General features: G+C 53.4%; 1 protein-coding gene across 1 annotated transcript in view; it reads right to left on the reverse strand.

The window, feature by feature from the left end:
- THBS2 (thrombospondin 2) overlaps nucleotides 1-16,152 on the reverse strand; it is a 31,567-nt gene extending 15,415 nt beyond the window's left edge. The window contains exons 1-11 of the mRNA XM_055433325.2: nucleotides 15,962-16,152; nucleotides 13,301-13,375; nucleotides 11,094-11,650; nucleotides 8,794-8,878; nucleotides 5,633-5,829; nucleotides 2,747-2,887; nucleotides 2,059-2,155; nucleotides 993-1,157; nucleotides 643-819; nucleotides 344-517; nucleotides 13-140 (exon numbers count right to left, since the gene is read on the reverse strand). Coding sequence (XP_055289300.1) covers nucleotides 13-140; nucleotides 344-517; nucleotides 643-819; nucleotides 993-1,157; nucleotides 2,059-2,155; nucleotides 2,747-2,887; nucleotides 5,633-5,829; nucleotides 8,794-8,878; nucleotides 11,094-11,650; nucleotides 13,301-13,352 — 1,773 coding nt within the window. The 5' untranslated portion in view covers nucleotides 13,353-13,375; nucleotides 15,962-16,152. The remainder of the gene's footprint in view (nucleotides 1-12; nucleotides 141-343; nucleotides 518-642; nucleotides 820-992; nucleotides 1,158-2,058; nucleotides 2,156-2,746; nucleotides 2,888-5,632; nucleotides 5,830-8,793; nucleotides 8,879-11,093; nucleotides 11,651-13,300; nucleotides 13,376-15,961) is intronic.
- Between the last annotated feature and the right edge of the window lie 1,765 nt (nucleotides 16,153-17,917).

The following is a 17,917-nucleotide window of genomic DNA, read 5'->3' on the forward strand; positions in this document are numbered from 1 at the left end:
AGGGGCACCCACCTCGTCCAGGTCCTCGCAGTGGGTGCCGTTGCCCAGGAAGCCCACCGGGCAGGAGCCACAGGACCAGGAGCCGTCAGGGAAGCTGCTGCACTCGGCTCCGGGGAAGCAGGGGTTAGACAGGCAGCCATCTGCAGGGAGGGAGGAGATGGCAAGGCTCGTGGCCACCCACGGGCGGCACCTCACTCAGGAGCAGCACCCAGCGGCGGCCTCAGAGACGCCTGTGGCAGAAGCGTCCAGGCCCACAGCAGGTGCCTGGCGGCCGAGAGGCAGAGGGCCGAGGAGCCATGCCGCACACTCACCTGCTGGGCGGCTCCCCACACCACACACCCACCTACGGGGCAGCTCTTCCTGTTACACATCTGGTGCTCCTTGACGTCCCCCACGCAATCCTTGCCCCCGTGCTGGGGCTCGGGGCTGTTGCAGACGCGTGTTCGCTCACGGATCCCTCCGGCACAGGTGACCGTGCAGGCCGACCACGGGGACCAGGGGCTCCACCGGCCATCCACTGGGGGCAGGAGGACAGCAAGGTCATGGGGGCCGGGATCTGCACTGGGACGGGGCCGGGTCTCCACACAGAGAAGCCAGCCAGACACGGGGCTCCCGGCGCCCGGCCACGCCATGTGCACTCACCCGGGCAGGGCGGGCCCTGGCAGGCCTTGGTCTCGCGGCCGCTCCCCTTGCAGCTCCGGCCCCCCATCTGTGGCACCGGCGAGTTGCAGAGGCGGATGCGGGTGACGTTGCCGACGCCGCAGGTCACCGAGCAGGAGGACCACGGCGACCAGTGGCTCCAGCCGCCGTCCTGCCGGACTAGTGCAGAGGGGGCAAGCACATCGGGGCTCAGAGGGCTCAGCGGAGAGCTGGCTGACCCCTCCCGGGAGTTTCCCACCGACCAGGCAGGGAAGAGCCCTGGCGGCAGGAGGCCCGGACCCGGGGGGAGGCCCCCGGGACCCCTGGGACCCTGGGGCGGGCCTGACACTCACTGCGGTGGTCGCACTTGCCCAAGCTGCAGGCCCGCGTCTGGATGGACGGCCCCAGGCAGGTGTTGCTGGTGACATCACAGGAGCGGCCCCGCTGCTGGGTGCCCGACCCGCAGGTAGCCGAGCACTCCGTCCACTCCGCCCACGGGGACCAGCCTTCCTCACCGTCTGCACAGGGACACCCATCAGACCCCAGGGCCCAGGACACAGGGGGCCCAGCCATGCAGTCCAAGCAGATGTCCCAGGGTCGGAGCGTGGGAGCGGACCCCAAGAAAGGGAAGGGGGCACACAAGGAGCTTGCCCGGATGCCCAGTGACCCCTGGCAGGAAGGGGTCTGTGGGAGACCCTGACGGCTTCTCAAAGGAGACGCTGACTCTGCTGCAGAGCTGTCGCTGGGGCCACCAGGACGTGAGCTATTTTCACTCTAACCGCCGTTTGCTGGTTTACGTACAGTAATGAAACTTCAGTTTGGGGTTGAAATGACAGGACTCTAAATTTAGTTCCAAATACTCTCAATGGGAACAAGCTAAATAAAAAGGAAATTTCCTGCCAAGAAATACCCAGTGCCTGCCATGCACGCTTGTACACATTGTGCTGCATTTCATTGCAAAACACCCCGGGTCACGGGCATCATCACCCTGAAGCCCAGAAATGCCACGTTTTCATGGAGACGCAGAGCCCTGCCCATCGCCACGGGCTCCCAGGCCCCGCCCAGGCCATCAACCTGCAGACCCCCAGACCAGGACACGCAGAGCGCATCTCAGAGAGAGCAACCAGTCCAGTCAACACTGCTGGTGACACGGGAAGGGGTGGGGAGCTTTGGAGGCTTGGCTGCTGCGGGCTGGGGGCCAGCTGAGGTGGGGACACCAGGCCGTCGGGGAGCCGTGAGCATCTGAGGGCTTCCAGAGGACCTGGAGGCCCCGCTGACGTGAGGCTCCGGGAGCCCTGGCCCAGAGGACCACAGCCCAAGCCCCAGGCTTCCCACAGGACCAGCCGGCACGCAACGCGCACGGACACAGCTGAGCCTCGAGCCCCAAGGCTGCTGCCTGCCCACCCGCAGGGCACTCACCGTGGACACAGGATGGGCAGCACTCGCCCTCCACGAACCAGGGGTCCGCACATGTCGCGGGCGGACAGCTGATTTGGTGGCAAACGGTCTTAAATTTCTACGAGGAAAAGCGACATTTTCCTTGTGTTTGTGTCATATGCATTGAGAAACAGAAGCACTGAGCAAGGGCCGGAGCAGAAGGGTCAGGAGGGTCCGCTTGTTACAAAGACGTGGGGACATTTCTCCCGTCAGCTGCGAGTGGCTCCCTGGACTATGACCCCTGGGCCCCCCACACGGAGCACCAAGCCCAAGGCCCTCCCCGCCCAGCAGCAGGACAGGTGGGACGGGTGATGTCCAGTGTCCAGGCCGCCCAGGGAGACCAAGTGGGTGAACAAGGAAACCAAACGGCCTGCTGTGCTGTGGGCACTGACACTCCCCCGGGGGTCTGTGCTGAACCAGAGGCCCTTGCAGGACCGAGCGGCATCAGACACAGGAGGGGCACCTGCCAGCCCTGCCCGCTCCGTCCCCCACCACTGGGCGACCCTGGCTGTGCCTTCCTGGTTCTCAGTGCAGAACCACGGGCTGACTCCTCTTTCGGGGTGGCCTCCATCCGCACGGCCCCAGCAGGCAGCGGGTTGGCAGGGGCCTGCGGGGTCTGGGGTCAGAGCGTCCAGGCTGGGGCTGCCCCGGGGCTGCGCGCCCGGCTCACCGTGCAGGTACACTTGGTGCAGCTGTCCACCACCCAGGTCTCGTTCTCTGCAAAGAACCGGCCGTCCTGCCAGCAGGCGGACATGTTCCTGGTCTTGGGGGGCCCGCCGATGAGCTCCCAGAGAAACTGGTTGTCATTTGACTGGAAGGTGGAGGAAAGGACGTCAGTGTGGATGGGACGGGGCTGTGCAGCCTGCCTGCTCAGCCACAGCCCACACCAAACTCCATCCTCTAAATAGATTGATTGCCCTCTGAATCCCGGCTTCCTGTTTCCTGGGAGATGAATCTCCTTGAGTTCAAGACTTCGCAGTGGAGGCCGTGCAGCCCAGGAGCACCCGTTCTCTACCAGAGCCCTCTACTCGCAGCATTCTAACCAGATACCTGGGTCTCTGTCCAGGGAGCTGGCTGGTTACTTCTGGTTAGCAAAGGCTAGTGGTGGTCACTAAATGTTAGTGATGGTTACTCATGGTTACACATGGTTAGTGGTGGTTAGTCAAGGCTTGTGGAGGTTAGTTGTGGTTAGTGGTGGTCACTCATGGTTAGCAGAGATTAGTCATGGTTAGTCTTGGTTGGTGGTGGTTAGTAAACGTTAGTGATAGTTACACATTGTTAGTGGTGGTTAGTCATGGTTAGTGGAGATTTGTTGTAGTTAGTGGAAGTTTGTAAAGGTTCATTGGATTAGTGGTGGTTAGTAGAGGTTAGTCATGGTTAGTTGTGGTTAGTGGTTACTCATGGTGAGTGGTGGCTAGTTGTGGTTAGTGGTGGTTAGTCGTGGTTAATGGAGGTTGTCATGGTTAGTGGAGGTTATTTGTGGTTGGTGGTTACCCATGGTTAGCAGAGATTAGTCGTTAGTCTTGCTTAGTGGTGGTTAGTCATAGTGGCAGTTACTTGTGGTTAGTGGTGGTTAGTGGTGGTTACTAGTGGTTAGTGGTGGTCACTCATGGTTAGCAGAGATTAGTCATGGTTAGTCATAGTGGCGGTTACTCATAGTTAGTGGTGGTTAGTTAACTTATATGCAGAGTATATCATGAGGAACGCTGGGCTGGAAGAAGCACAAGCTGGAATCAAGATTGCTGGGAGAAATATCAATAATCTCAGATATGCAGATGACACTACCCTTATGGCAGAAAGTGAAGAGGAACTCAAAAGCCTCTTGATGAAAGTGAAAGAGGAGAGTGAAAAGGTTGGCTTGAAGCTCAACATTCAGAAAACAAAGATCATGGCATCTGGTCCCATCACTTCACGGGAAATAGATGGAAAAATAGTGGAGACAGTGTCAGACTTTATTTTTTTGGGCTCCAAAATCACTGCAGATGCTGATTGCAGCCATGAAATTAAAAGACGCTTGCTCCTTGGAAGGAAAGTTATGACCAGCCTAGGTAGCATATTAAAAAGCAGAGACATTACTTTGCCAACCAAGGTCCGTCTAGTCAAGGCTATGGTTTTTCCCGTGGTCATGTATGGATGTGAGAGTTGGACTGACTCACTGGAAAAGACTCTGATGCTGGGAAAGGTTGGGGGTGGGAGGAGAAGGGGACGACAGAGAATGAGATGGCTGGATGGCATCACCGACTCTGTGGACATGAGTTTGAGTGAACTCGGGAGTTGGTGATGGACAGGGAGGCCTGGCGTGCTGTGATTCATGGGGTCGCAGAGAGTCAGACATGACTGAGCGACTGAACTGAACTGAACTGAGTCATGGTTAGTGGAGGTTACTAATGGTTAATGGTGGTCACTCATGGTTAGCAGAGATTAGTCATGGTTAGTCTTGGTTGGGGGTGGTTAGTAAACATTAGTGATAGTTATACATTGTTAGTGGTGGTTAGTCATGGTTAGTGGCGATTTGTTGTAGTTAGTGGAAGTTTGTAAAGGTTCATTGGATTAGTGGTGGTTAGTAGAGGTTAGTCATGGTTAGTTGTGGTTAGTGGTTACTCATGGTGAGTGGTGGCTAGTTGTGGTTAGTGGTGGTTAGTCGTGGTTAATGGAGGTTGTCATGGTTAGTGGAGGTTATTTGTGGTTGGTGGTTACCCATGGTTAGTAGAGATTAGTCGTTAGTCTTGGTTAGTGGTGGTTACTAGTGGTTAGTGGTGGTCACTCATGGTTAGCAGAGATTAGTCATGATTAGTCATAGTTAGTGGCAATAACTCATGTTTAGTGGTGGTTACTCATGTTTAGTGGTGGTTAGTCATGGTTAGTGGTGGTTACTAGTGGTTAGTGGTGGTCACTCATGGTTAGCAGAGATTAGTCACAGTTACTCATAGTTAGTTGCAGTTACTCATGCTTAGTGGTGGTTAGTCGTGGTTAGTGGTGGTCACTCATGGTTAGCAGAGATTAGTCATAGTGGCAGTTACTCGTGGTTAGTGGTGGTTAGTTGTGGTTAGTGGACATTACTAATGGTTAGTGGTGGTCATTCATGGTTAGCAGAGATTAGTCATGATTAGTCATAGTTAGTGGCAGTTACTCATGTTCAGTGGTGGTTAGTCATGGTTAGTGGTGGTTAGTTGTGGTTAGTGGATGTTACTAATGGTTAGTGGTGGTCATTCATGATTAGCAGAGATTAGACACAGTTACTCATAGTTAGTCACAGTTACTCGTGGTTAGGGGTGGTTACTAGTGGTTAGTGGTGGTCACCAATGGTTAGCAGAGATTAGTCATGATTAGTCATAGTTAGTGGCAGTTATTCATGTTTAGTGGTGGTTAGTCATGGTTAGTGGTGGTTACTAGTGGTTAGTGGTGGTCACTCATGGTTAGCAGAGATTAGTCACAGTTAGTCATAGTTAGTCACAGTTACTTGTGTTTAGTGGTGGTTAGTTGTGGTTAGTGGCAGTTACCTATGGTTACTGGTGGTTAGTCCTGGTCAGAGGGGTGTCGCTGGCTAGGCACCCACCACTTTGCGCAGGTTCTCATGGAGCTGGTTCACGATGACGTGCAGCCCCGAGAGCTCTCGGATCATGCTGCCCAGCTCCTCGCAGGAGTGCTCACACACCTCCGGGCCCTTCTCTGCACTCCGGCCCACATGTTCCATGGTGACCATGGGGCTCAGGTGCAGCGTCTCCGTGTTCTCACTGATGGCGTTGGCTTCAGCTGCAGGAAGGATGTGGGACAGTCACAGCCTGGCCGGCACAATGGGGTGCTGCTCAGAGCACTCACGCTACATGGCTCCCAGGAGCCCGATAACTGGCAGCTGTTTCCCACCACAGCACTGCTCCCACCACAGGCTTCTGCCCCCACAGCACCATGGGGACCAGGCCTCAGACACTACCGTCCACAGAGCAAAAGTTCAGCGCAGGTAAAAAATGCAAAATCATCAGAGACACACATCTGCCTCATGTTCAAACAGGTTAGAGGCAACAGCTTCCTGTCTTTCTTCTTTTTATATAAATATTTATATAACTTATTATCTAAAATAAATTCCTTATTTTTGTCCCAAACCTCAAATCTATTTCCAGCCCAATTATTTCTATACATTCTGATAACCCCTCTCAACTCCTCAATTAATCCATTTTTTTCATCCTAAATATCATTTTTTTTTTGGGCTACTTGTTCTACATTAAGGTAAATTTTTTTTCTTGCTAAATGAGTAATTTTGTCAATTCTCTGCTGGCCTCAGAAGACCGCTGAAGTGCAGAACCCAGACTGTGGACTCAGAACCCACTGGTCAGAGATGGTACAGGGCTCAGAAGTCCCCAAACATGGGACACACAGCTACACCGTTAATGACAAAAGTGATTTGGGAAAGTGCTGAACCAGGCATGGCCTCCCCGTGGAGCTGGCCAGCCGGGATGCAGTCGCCAAGGCCATGTCACGTCATCTCCGCAGTGATGCTCGTGTCTTGTCTGAGACGGTCCATGGCTGAGTCACGCCATGTCAGTGTTTCAATTCTGTCAGACATTCTATGACTGGGTTTTTATTATGTGGTTGTAAATCCTTATTGCAACTCACATGGATCATAAGAGCTTCCCCCATACCCACCAGACCTAAAGCCACGTGTGTGTGTGTTGATCGCTCTGCTGCTGCTGCTAAGTCGCTTCCATTGTGTCTGACCCTGCGCAACCCCATGACAGCAGCCACCAGGCTCCCCCGTCCCTGGGATTCTCCAGGCAAGAACACTGGAGTGGGTTGCCATTTCCTTCTCCAATGTATGAGAGTGAAAAGTGAAAGTGAAGTTGTTCAGTTGTGTCCAACTCTGCATGACCCCATGGACTGCAGCCCACCAGGCTCCCCAATCCCTGGGACTCTCCAGGCAAGAACACTGGAGTGGGTTGCCATTTCCTTCTCCAATGTGTGAGAGTGATAAGTGAAAGTGAAGTCACTCAGTCGTGTCCGACTCTTCGTGACCCCATGGACTGTAGCCCACCAGGCTCCTCTGCCCATGGGATTTCTCAGGCAAGAGTACTGGAGTGGGGTGCCATTGCCTCCTGCAGAAAGCCACATATAACCATAAGCGTATTAACCACTAGTTGTACATAGAAGAATAAAAACAGGGCAACAGAAGTGCCCAGAAGTCCCAGGACCGCCTCACGGGAGACGAGCAGAGTGCTTCCTCAGGCGAGGACGCCCTGGCCTACAGAAGCCTGGGGTGGGGGCCATGTCCACGCCCGCCCCCCGCTCCCTCGCTGAGGGCTGGTGCTCCTTTCCCCTCTCTCTGTCACCCAGACGTGCCCGCACACCAGGTGACTGCCCCCAGGGATGCCTGGCTCGGATCAGAGGCCAGCAAGTCTCCCTCCACCTTCTCTTCCTGAGTGCCCTCTTGGACGTCAGGTCGCTCTGTCTTAGCTGTTTCAGAACTTTTGCGTTTTTATGACCACACCCCTCAGAAGGACTGTGACCTAATCCAGAGGGACCTTGATCCGCGTTTCAGCTGGAGTTGGTGGTACAGGTGGAATGTCGCAGTCACAGCACTCAGGGAGTTTGAGGGCTGAGAGCAAGTGTGTGGATCATCATAAAGCCCTCCTAGGTGTACAAGCTGCCAAACATCACAATTTAAACTCTTTCCCTCCTTGCACTCAACCGACCAACAGCTGAGAGATGCACCAATTGAAAGGTGGACCGCCGTGGACGGAAAGACTCACACGTCAGAGCTGCACACACGCCGTGACGCCAGTGCTCAGATCCTGGGCTCTGAATCCTCAGCTCTGAGTTCCCTCTCTGGGGTCAAGGGCTGGGTCGCAAAGCTATGGTACAGACATCAAACCCCATATCTTTCCACGTGGATCCACAAAGTGACCATTTATATTTGTGTACAGTTGATGTAAAGAAGCCTTTTAACAAAGTGAATCAGAAGATGGGGTCATGGGGCAGATGAGAGCCTCCTCTGTGGGGCTCAGCCCAGGTGGGGGGCAGTTAACAGGCCCTCTCAGTCCCCATCCTCTTTATTTGTAAAATGAGGAAAGTGGATGAGCCCAACTCAGGGGGTTTTGAAGATTAAATGATATATTGCATTCAAAAAGCCCAGCAGAGTGGCCTTCAAATATCAAATACTCAAGACAAGGTTGACAAATTATGCTGCTGCTGCTAAGTCGCTTCAGTCGTGTCCGACTCTGTGCGACCCCATAGATGGCAGCCCACCAGGCTCCCCCGTCCTTGGGATTCTCCAGGCAAGAAATTATGGTTGGATATAAATTCAAATCATAATTAACAGACAATGTGGGATTATGTCAAAGGTTCAAGTGGCCCATTTTCATAATAAGGCGGAATCACCAGCTGTGACTAGTATAAAACTTGCCATAAACCAAGCTTGACAAAGAGTTGTGGAGTCATCTTATGAAGAAGATCTTCGTACATCAATAGACTGGCATCATTGCATATATTTAAAATCATGTTAAAATGCCAGGGATGTTTTTGGCATGTAAAATGGGTTATACTGAATAATTGAAATGCATTCACAGTTAACCCTTCAAGCAATGTACTGTTTTCACATGTCAACACATCCGAGTTGACCAGCCACCTGGGCAAGGCCAGGATGGCACCGTATTCCAACACGTCCCCTTACCTTCCACTCCCTCCCCACAGGAGGAGGACCCACCACAGCGGGACCCAGGCACCTACCTCCCTGGCTCTGCTGACAACCTTTCTTGCTCAGAAGATCCTCCACAGAGTTTTCAAAGACTAAGTAGACGTTCTGCAGCAAACCCTGAGACACATACAAGGAGAGAAACCCAAGTGGGTAAACAGCAGACATTTGAGGACACACTAAGTGATATCTCAAAGATACAAGATGCAATTTAAAGCAGTGAGAATGTTTTCTTCTGTGCACTTACTCTCAGGAGTTCTGAAATCTCGTTAATAGGTTATCTGTGTATGTTACTTCGAAGCTTCATTTGAGACCAGAGGCAGATGTGGGTTTGACTCAAGAAGGGAGAGCATTTGAGAGAAGGGGCTTGAGAGGGATGGTGGAGACAGGCTTAGGGGACAGACCATGGAGGCCACGCTCTCGGCTGGGGACCTTGAGGATGACCAGCACTCCCGCGTGTGACTGGGTCGCAAGAACGTGCACTGCTGTGCATGTCCAAGGAGCAGACAGCTCATCTATGAGATCAGGCGGTCCACCCCGAGACAGTAAGGGTCTCATCCCACCGGGCTGAGGGCTTCCTGACGACTGCCAGAGACCACACGGGGCGTCTCTAGGCCTCTCACTGAAATAGCTGAGTCTGAACATACATTTATTTCCAAAACGCACACACACCTGGAGAAGAAAAGTTGCTAACCCTCTGCTGCAGTTTCTAAACACTTGCATTTAGAAAAAATCCTCTTTCAAACATATTTTACCAGAGATGAATGTAGAACCACTCCCTCATAAATCAACAGCCCTTTCCTTAGGAAACATGGTTAATTTTCTCTCCTGTCAGCCTGTCATGTCAGGACTGAACTGGAATCTGGGGATCCTGGGAGACAGCTGAACGGATTTGATGTCTTGATGATCAAATCAATGTTCAGTCGGGAGATCCGTGACCATTTATGCAGCTAAGAAAGGTTCCTGTGTTCACTGCTCTATTGGTTCCTGGGTCAGAGAGTGTGTGTGTGTGCACGTGTGCAGTGTGTGCACTGTGCATGTGTATAGTATGAGCAGGTATGTGTGTATGCAGTGTGTACAGTGTGTGCGCTGTGCATGTGTGTGCACGTGTGTACAGTGTGTGCACTGTGCATGTGTGTGCACATGTGTACAGTGTGTGCACACGTATGCATGTGTGTGCACGTGTGTACAGTGTGTGCACACGTATGCATGTGTGTGCACGTGTGTACAGTGTGTACAGTGTGTGCACTGTGCATGTGTGTGCACGTGTACAGTGTGTGCACATGTATGCATGTGTGTGCACGTGTGTACAGTGTGCATGTGTATAGTATGAGGTGTGCATGCGCGTGTGTGCAGTTGTGCGTGTGTGAAGTGTGTACACTGTGTGCAGGTGTGTGTGCATGTGTGTACATGTGTGTGCAGTGTGCACGTGTGTGCAGTGTGTGCACTGTGCATGTGTATAGTATGTGCAGGTGCGTGTGTAGTGTGTACAGTGTGTGCATCTGTGTAGTGTGTGCAGTGTGTGTAGTGTGTGCACGTGTGTGCAGTGTGTGCACTGTGCGTGTGTATAGAATGTGCAGGTGTGCATCTGTGTAGTGTGTACAATGTGTGCAGTGTGCACGTGCGTGCAGTGTGTGCACTGTGCATGTGTATAGTATGTGCAGGTGTGCGTGTGTAGTGTGTACAATGTGTGCAGTGTGTGCACTGTGCATGTGTATAGTACGTGCAGGTGTGCGTTTGTGCGTGTGTAGTGTGTACAGTGCGTGCAGTGTGTGCACATGTATGCATGTGTGTGCACGTGTATGCAGTGTGTACAGTGTGTGCACTGTGCATGTGTGTGCACGTGTGTACAGTGTGTGCACATGTATGCATGTGTGTGCACGTGTATGCAGTGTGTACAGTGTGTGCACTGTGCATGTGTGTGCATGTGTATAGTATGTGCATGTGTATAGTGTGTGCGTGTGTGCATCTGTGTAGTGTGTGCAGTGTGTGCAGTGTGCGTGTGTATAGAATGTGCAGGTGTGCGTGTGTAGTGTGTACAGTGTGTGCAGTGTGCACGTGTGTGCAGTGTGTGCACTGTGCATGTGTATAGAATGTGCAGGTGTGCGTGTGTTTAGTGTGTACAATGTGTGCAGTGTTTGCACGTGTGTGTAGCGTGTGCACTGTCCTTGCGTATAGTATGTGCAGGTGTGTGTGCGTGTGTACAGTATGTGCACGTGACTGCACGTGCCAGCCAGTGTGCGTGGGTGCTCCTTGAGTGCACGCCTGCCCCTGTGCACCCCTAGGATCCCACCCCTTCCCGCCCAGGTCGGGTGGGAGTGGCCGCTGGACCTACCCGGAAGTGGCTCTCGCGCGCCGCGCCCTTGGCCACATACATCCGGCTCCTCTCGGTCTGCAGGTGCTCGTAGAAGGGCTCGTCCAGCGCGAAGCTGTCCATCAGGTCGCAGCCCACATACAGGCTGTAGGTCTCTCCAGTCACCTGCACGGTGACGTTCTTCCACTGGGAGTCAGCCAGGCCCACGTCCTCCAGGGAGATGACGTGCTGGGTGCCGTCCACCCAGTAGGTGAGGTCCAGGGTGTCCGCGGGGCCGTTGGACACGATCTCGAACTGCCTGTGAGCGGCGCCCGGGCCCTCCAGCGCCAGCAGGGTGCCCCGGGACCGGCGGTCCTGCTTCAGGCTGGCCGTCAGGAAGAAGCCCTCCCTGCGCCGCATGGCCTCGGCGATCCGGCCCAGGTGCTGGGCGCTCACCGGCGGGATGTAGTCGAAGCGCACGAAGCGGTAGGCGGGCACGCTGGGGTCTGGGCCCCGGAACTGCTTGGCCCCGATGGTCTTGCGGTTGATGTTGCTGATGCTGAAGAGGTCGAAGGCGGTGTCCTCGTCCTGGTCTCCCGCTGCTCGGGGAGCAGGGCACGGAGGTCAGGGGCGCGGGGGCACAGGGCCCTCCTCTCCGGCGCCACGCGCGGCCCCTGCGAGGCCGGAGAGCCTGCCCCTCCTTCCTCTCCTGGGCGCTGCCTGGCCCGCCCGCCCCGGCCGTCTGTCGCTGACTACAGCCCCGGCTCGCCCCTGAGTGGCTCTCTGTGCAGACCAGCGGACGAGCCTTCACGGAGAAAGGAAATGGGGTCCGGTCCCCACTCGCAGCTTCCCTGGCAAGGACCGTGCTGCCGTCCCTGCTCCCTACTTGAGCTGGGCTCAAGGGAGACCCTCCGTCTCCCACCCGAGCACCCAGGAAAGCTGCCGGCAGGTGCACCACTGGGCAGCAGCTACCTTCAATGTCGCCTTCCTAGAGACATAATCTGAGCTGACCTCCTCGTGGGGACCCTGCATTTCTCAGAAATACATCCTGCCTCTCGGGGCTCACGCTGCAGGAGAGCGTCTGAGACCATGAGCCTCAAGCCCACAAACGCATGGTTTTAACACACGGTCCAAATACTGGGAAGAGGTTGTCCGCCCTCACCAACATCAGTAACACTTTAAATCATTCAAAATAATTTTCTGAACAGAAAGTCTAAACAAAGCATAACTTTTATCTAATACTTGGCAAACTGAAGCATTAGATTACATGATGTTGTTGACAGAAGTGTTCATCTTACTACCTGCAATACAGCTATTTGGCCATATGTCAAAAATGCTTAAAATCATTAAAGACTTTGACTCTGCAATTTTACTCTGGTAAGTTATCCTAAATATGTAATCACAAATGCAAGGATATATATATTCAAAACAGTATTCCCTGTGGTGTCATTTATAGTCATGTAAATATGTAATGTAGATGGGAATGGCCTAAAAATACAGAGGGGTAACTTCTAATGGAATATTACAGTCATTAAAAATCGTGTTGTAAGAAAATAAACACATGAAAAAATATTTAGATATGTTTTTAAGTGCAAAAATGTGGGAAGGATGGAAGCTGTAAAACACCAAATACTTCAGTATGTTGTACATATCACATACAGAGAAAAGGCAGCAATTTCCCTGGAGGTCCAGTGTTTAAGGGTCTGCACTTCCAATGCTGCAGCCACAGGTTTGATCCCTGGTTGGGGAACTGACATCCCACATGCCTTGTGGCACAACCAAGAAAACTCCAAAGAAGCAGTTGTTGTTGTTTTTAGTCCAATTTTAAAAAGAAAGAAAGAAGACAAAACATACCCAGCAAAAGGCTGCATCTACAGGTGGGAGGGCACATCCCTCTAAACCTCAGTTTTCCAAAAATAAATCTCCTATTGTATGGACTCAGAAGTGAGTGAAGATTTATTTTAAACTAAGTTAAGATCCTAAGAGGTGAGGTGCTCCAGCAAGGCCTCCACTTTATCCACCCTTATCCAGCAGGCAAACCTCGTCCTGGGAGCCCAGGTCACCCAGGGGCATCCACACTCTCCCTGAGCGCTGGACCAGGTCACCCAGGGGCGTCCACACTCACCCTGAGCACTGGACCAGGTCACCCAGGGGCGTCCACACACCCTGAGTGCTGGACCAGGTCACCCAGGGGTGTCCACACTCACCCTGAGCACTGGACCAGAACACCTGGTGGGGTCCACACTCACCTTGAGCGCTGGACCAGGCCCACAGGGCCAGCAGCAGCAGCGGCCACAACATCCTGTGTCTTCCCAGCCAAACCCCTGCAGATAAATCAGACTCTGTTACTTAAGAAAACATAACGACAGCTTCTAATTTGGATTGGAAGTTTTACTCATATGATCATTTAAAAACAGTTTGTGTATAAAAATCAGAAACAAATGGATTTGTGGGCAAAGCTAGATAGAAAATGTGCTTTTCAAATGAGTTTTTCTAACTAAAGTTGGTATTCATTGGACTAGCATTTGTCAATAAGCACTGTACTAATGATGTCCTAAGCATTCATATTATTTAATCCTCATAATGACCTAGGAGATAGATATGATCATTATCATGTCCATTTTACAGATGGGTAAGTGGAGGCTCAAACAAGTTAAGTGCTTGCCCAGAGCCAGAATATAAACCCAGGAAGTTCGAATTTAGAAAAATATCAGCCTGGGGAAAATAGCCTACAAAGATGTTTTGCATAAATAGCCAAAAAAAAGTTTCACATGATTTAATTAAAGAGAATAAATAGTAACTGTATATGAGTTAGAAATAAACTTAGTTTGCTGGATCATAACTGCTAAGAATATAGCCTTCTACTTAGTAATCATTTTTGCTTTGCTTTTCTATTTTCTTGAGGCCTGTTTTTCCATTCTTCAGGATTCTCAGTTGGCAGGCTCAGCAGACACTGGCCCAGAAGTCAGAGCCTGGCCGGGAGCCCGCTCCAGGGTTAACCCCTGCTCGGCCTCCCCGCGTCTGGGCCTCCGCCTCCTTGCCTCCCCTGAGCACAGGCTCCAGGGCCCTTCCAGCAACACTCTGCGTTCTGCAGAGGTGAAGCCAATCCGAGACCCCTACCCTCCTTGTTTAGGGCTTCAAGGGTCCTGAGCTTCTTGGTGAGAAAAATCCCTGGAGGAGCCTCTCCAGAAGGAGCGACTTTCCCCGAGAGGGGGACCGTCGCCTGGGGCTCCAAACAAGACTCTGCTGTCCCCGCAGGCTGCAGACACCTGCCTTCAGCCCGTCCGCAGCAAGCGCAGGGCTTGGCTGTGCTCCGCCTGCAGCCCCAGGCGGCGGGCGGCCCCACTGGCAAGGCTCCCACAGAGCTGCGGTGCCGGCATCACCGTGCCGCCTGGGGAAGCGTCTCTGAGTCCTCGGGTCTCAGGCGCCCCTTCTGTGGACCAAGGACCGGGCATTTAAAGCAGTGGGTGAGTGTGGGAGCAGAGCCCAGCGAGTCAGTGCTTGCAAAGACTTCTGAAGCGCAGCCCAGTAGGAGAAGCGGAAAGGCTGCCCTCAGCAGGACTCTTCCGAGGACCGAGTCACGCGGCGAACCCTCCTCGGGGACTCAGAACAGCACTGGCACTCCGTGAGTCCTGCACAAGTGATTTCAGGGTAAGCGGGGAGCAGGCATGTCCTCTGTCCCCTGCAGGCAGACAGCGGGACCACTGCGTCCGAACCACAGAGCCCCGTCCTGAGGGCTCAGCTTCCCGTCGGTCCCGAGGACGCACGCGGAGCTCTGTCAGGAACAAAAGCAAGCCCTCTGGCACTGAGACAGACATGCTGGCGCTCTGCCCTCTGCCACACGGGCCTGGGGGCCCACCCCGGCTCGGGGGTCACCCACCGAAAGGAAACCGCCGGGGGCGTAGCTGGGGCTTCAGCCTTCTCTCGCCTTGTGTTGTTAAAAGGCAACACATACGCTATTGTAGGAAGCGCTACGGAGACACATACTCCCACGCCGCACACCTCGCTTCACACATTTCAGGGCTTAAGGTTATAGTTTTTTCCAAAAGAAAAAACTATTCTGTCTGCAACAGAATGTCGTTGGCACTTTTACAGTTACACCTAATTACATTAGAACTTTCACAAAGATCTGCAAAGACCTCTTACAATTCTTCTTATACCAGCAATCAGCGCAAACATAACTTTACTGAGAAATACGACCTTGCAGTGGTCGAGAAGGAGGTGATTCAACAGAGCCCCTCACTGTCCTCAGCCTCCCCTTGTAAAGGAGCCTGACCCCCCCCCCTTCACAGAAGTTAGGCTAATTTGCTAATTCCAGCCACCTTTTCATCTGCAAATTATCCCCCAAACTTTTAAGAACAGCCGGAGTCCCTGGGCAGTCAGGGCAGTCTTCACTGACTTACTAAATACCATTCATTAAAAACTTTCAGAAGCACTTTTCAGCTATGAAAACTGCTTCGCACGCGTCTTGATAACGTCTCATCATTTTTTCACAAACTCAGGAGCAACTTCTAGTTCCTTCCTCACGACCGCCCCCCAGTAACAGACTTTGTGGAAGCATCCTATTCAGTGGCTGAAACGGAAGCCTCTGCCCAGGACTCCAGGCAGGTACCTTCACGAAAGCCCCAGGGGACCTCAGGCGATGGGCAATCCGGGCAGGATCACAGCATCCTCCATGCAGAAAAGATGCCAAAGGGAGCTCACCTGCCCCAGTTCTGCCACTGAGCAGCAGGAGGCCCAGATGAAGACCTGTTTCTGCTTATGTGCCAACAGGCAAGCTCCCTCCCTGCTTCAAAACTAGTTTGCACTTTCCCTTCTCCCCTCTTAGAATAACATTTTTTTAAAAAAAAGACTTTTCTGAAACGTTAAACTACAGCGCAACAATTTGTCAATGGAGAAGCCGCTCTTACCTGGTGTGGAAACCCTACAGGAATGACTGGCTCAGAGCCGGGAGGGGGTCGGCGAGGGACGAGCGGCCGCAGGAGGAGACCCAACCCCGCTCTGCGGAGGAGCTGGGCTTGGATCCGCGGCTGGCCGCGGCCGCCCCTTATATGCGCGGAGTCCGGTGCGCCGGCAGTCAGATGCACGCGGAAGCGCTGGACTCGGTCCGCGGCGGGATGACATAATTCCTCCTCTGATCTCGCATTTGCTGGAGCACCTGGCACGGGTCCGGTCCGGCCCCCTCCTGCCCCCACCCGTGCGGCCCGCCCCTGCTCTGGCCGCAACTGGGGGACCACGGGGGAGGAGCCGGAGGAGCTGGGGAAGACGGACTTTTCCTGCCTTCTCTCAGGAAATACAATGCTATAAATAAAACCAGTAAGATTGGCTGGAGCGCTCCTTTCTGCTGAAGAGAGAGAATGCAAGTTGTAGGCTTCCAATCTGGTTCACATTACCCAAAGTGAGAACGGTCTCTCTCAACCGAGGAAAAGGCCATCAGCAAAAAGCAAAAGAACCGGTGGGTGGAAATGGCCAGTATACGTATTGACGAAGCTGTACGGATGAATTCATTTATCATGTGCAGAAAGTGTGATATTTAATCTAAAAGGACGTCAGTGTATCAGGAAGAAACAGGATCGGGTGAATTTATTTTCATCCAAATCCTGCTTCATGCCCAGCCTGTACCCCCACAGGGTGGCCGCTCCCTAGGGACACCCCGTGTGGGACCAAGAGCCTCCCACGCAGACTTTCCCGGCAGCAGGAACAACCTGTAATGAGCTTCTACAGCCTCACTTAGCCCGACAGCCCCAAGGTGGGGTTACACAGGGGGAAGCCTCTAGAAGGAAGAATAGCGGGCGGCAGTGGGCTCCCTGCCCCTCGGCAGAGTGCACATGTCCCCAGGGCAGGCAGGCTGGACCCTGGGCAGAGGAGGGAGTGGATGGTGGGTGGGGGGGGATGGATGGAGGCAGGGGATAAGGCACCCCCAAAGGCCAGGCTGGGCCTTGCACAGAGGAGTGGTCCCCTGCACAGGCTGGCAGATGGCACCCAAGGGCCAGGCCATGGTGGGCAGAGCCGTGGACTGAGGTCTCAGCTGAAGGGCGTTAGAGGGGGTCTGCGCTGAGCCACCCTGGGATCTGAGCAGTAATGTTGCTGAGGAACCTGCTTCTCCACCTGGGTCCTTGCTGGGTGGGGGTCACAGAGGAGCCACAGGCGCACACAGTCTAGCCCTGCCGAGGTCCAGCCCAGGCATCCACGGGGCGTGGGGGGTGGAGAGGGGCAGGGGGCTCTTAACTGAGCAGGCAACATCTGTTACCTTGCTCACTGCTTATATTTTTTGAAAGGATTCGTTTATGGCAACTGTTCACTTATTACCAGGTCAGTCAGTTCAGTCGCTCAGTCGTGTCCGACTCTCCACGACCCCATGAATCACAGCATGCCAGGCCTCCCTGTCCATCACCAACTCCCGGAGTTCACTCAAACTCATGTCCACAGAGTCGGTGATGCCATCCAGCCATCTCATTCTCTGTCGTCCCCTTCTCCTCCCGCCCCCAACCTTCCCCAGCATCAGAGTCCTTTCCAGTGAGTCAACTCATCGCATGAGGTGGCCAAAGTATTATCAGGTAGACGGTGTCAATTTCTGCCGTTCAGAGAAAGAAGAAACTTGACTCAAAGAATATGTGTGTGTGTGTGTGTGTGTTAGGCATGTCCAGCTCTTTGCAAGTGGACTCTTTGTGAGTGGACTGTAGCCCGCCAGGCTCCTCTGTCCATGGGATTCTCCAGGCAAGAATACTGGAGTGGGATCCCTTCTCAAGGGGATCTTCCCAACACAGGGATCGAACTCCGGTCTCCTGCATTGCAAGCAGGTTTTTTATCACCCTGTTCAAGGTAAGATATCTTACTCTGGGTCACCTAACTGGTAGCACAGTCAC

The sequence above is a fragment of the Moschus berezovskii genome, chromosome 10, assembly GCF_049115385.1.
Source record: "Moschus berezovskii isolate FMDL1 chromosome 10, NW_MosBer_1.0, whole genome shotgun sequence".
In the NCBI taxonomy this organism is placed as follows: Eukaryota; Metazoa; Chordata; class Mammalia; order Artiodactyla; family Moschidae; genus Moschus; species Moschus berezovskii.